This window comes from Nanorana parkeri, unplaced genomic scaffold, assembly GCF_000935625.1.
Source record: "Nanorana parkeri isolate BGI_ZX_2015 unplaced genomic scaffold, ASM93562v1 scaffold2, whole genome shotgun sequence".
NCBI lineage: Eukaryota > Metazoa > Chordata > Amphibia > Anura > Dicroglossidae > Nanorana > Nanorana parkeri.
In genome coordinates this window covers 268,663-269,746 of record NW_017306270.1, presented here as the reverse complement: position 1 = coordinate 269,746, position 1,084 = coordinate 268,663, and the positions used below count along the sequence as shown (strand labels likewise).

General features: G+C 47.4%; 1 protein-coding gene across 2 annotated transcripts in view; it reads left to right on the top strand.

The window, feature by feature from the left end:
• Positions 1-800, top strand: part of AVPI1 (arginine vasopressin induced 1) — a 10,530-nt gene extending 9,730 nt beyond the window's left edge. For both annotated transcript variants that reach the window (XM_018563182.1, XM_018563108.1), the window contains exon 3: positions 572-800. In XM_018563182.1, coding sequence (XP_018418684.1) covers positions 572-758 — 187 coding nt within the window. In that variant the 3' untranslated portion in view covers positions 759-800. The remainder of the gene's footprint in view (positions 1-571) is intronic.
• Positions 801-1,084: the final 284 nt, after the last annotated feature.

Sequence of the window (1,084 nt, the reverse complement as noted above, 5' to 3'; positions counted from 1 at the left end):
GGCCTTGGCTGCGGTGCCATTGACTTCAATGCACCGCCACACTCCCACCCCTGACCGCAGGGAGCCGGCCGGCTTGCATTTCAGTGCAGTCCAGAGGCCAAATGTTCTGGAACGCAGACGTTGGGGTGTGAACCGGCCCTTCAGCACCTTGCAGCTCCTGGCCTTGATTGGGCCAATCCCATTCTAATGTCTCACTATTGCAAGTACTCGCTCTTGGAAAGTTACACCTGGCACATCTCCAGTGTGCATCCTATGCCAGTGTGTTTCAAGGGCCACACCCATTTACCTGCATGGAGCCAATGGGCACGCACCATTGCTTCGCCACCTGCACTGGAACATTTTCACCACTCCATCTGACCCCCATCTACTCCACCACCACCTCTCTGCCACTTCACTTCTTACTGCACCAATGCTTCTGCATTTAGCCCATTCAGTGACTGAGCACACCTTTTTGCTATATTTTGTATATATTTGTCTTCCTAAATGCTCCTAGCACGGCCTGTTTTTATATCGACTTGTATCTGTTTTTTGCTCTATGGTTTATCACAACCTTCTATTTTCCCTTTTACAGCATCAATGAAACAGGCCACAGAGGAAGTACATCTTCTGAGGATGATTCTGACCACTCCAATGGTATTACACAGGCCGAGCCTCCTGCCTGCGGAACAAAGAAACACCCGGTCACTAAAAGAACTAAAAATGAGCTCAGGAGGCAGCAGAGACGGATCTCTGGATATCTGCACCAAATAAAGCGATGAAGGGCGGAGGATGGTGGGAGTTGTTGCAGCTGGCCAGAATATTTTGCGGTGTATAGAAGACCAGGACTACACGTGTCACTCCCCTCCTGGACAAGAGGAATCCTGAATATTTAAGCACTACATAGGACAGCCAAGAGTTTAGTTCTCCAGAAATACTTTTCCTTATAAAAAGGAAGAAACAAATACAATTCTCAATTTATAGACTATTTTTTTTCCCATGGCTGTCAGATGTCTAAATGGACCAAAGTTAATAGATCTAACATAATAGAACCTGGACTAAGCCGCTGGTCATGTGACTATCTCCGCTGCCATCTTGTTGCTCAGCA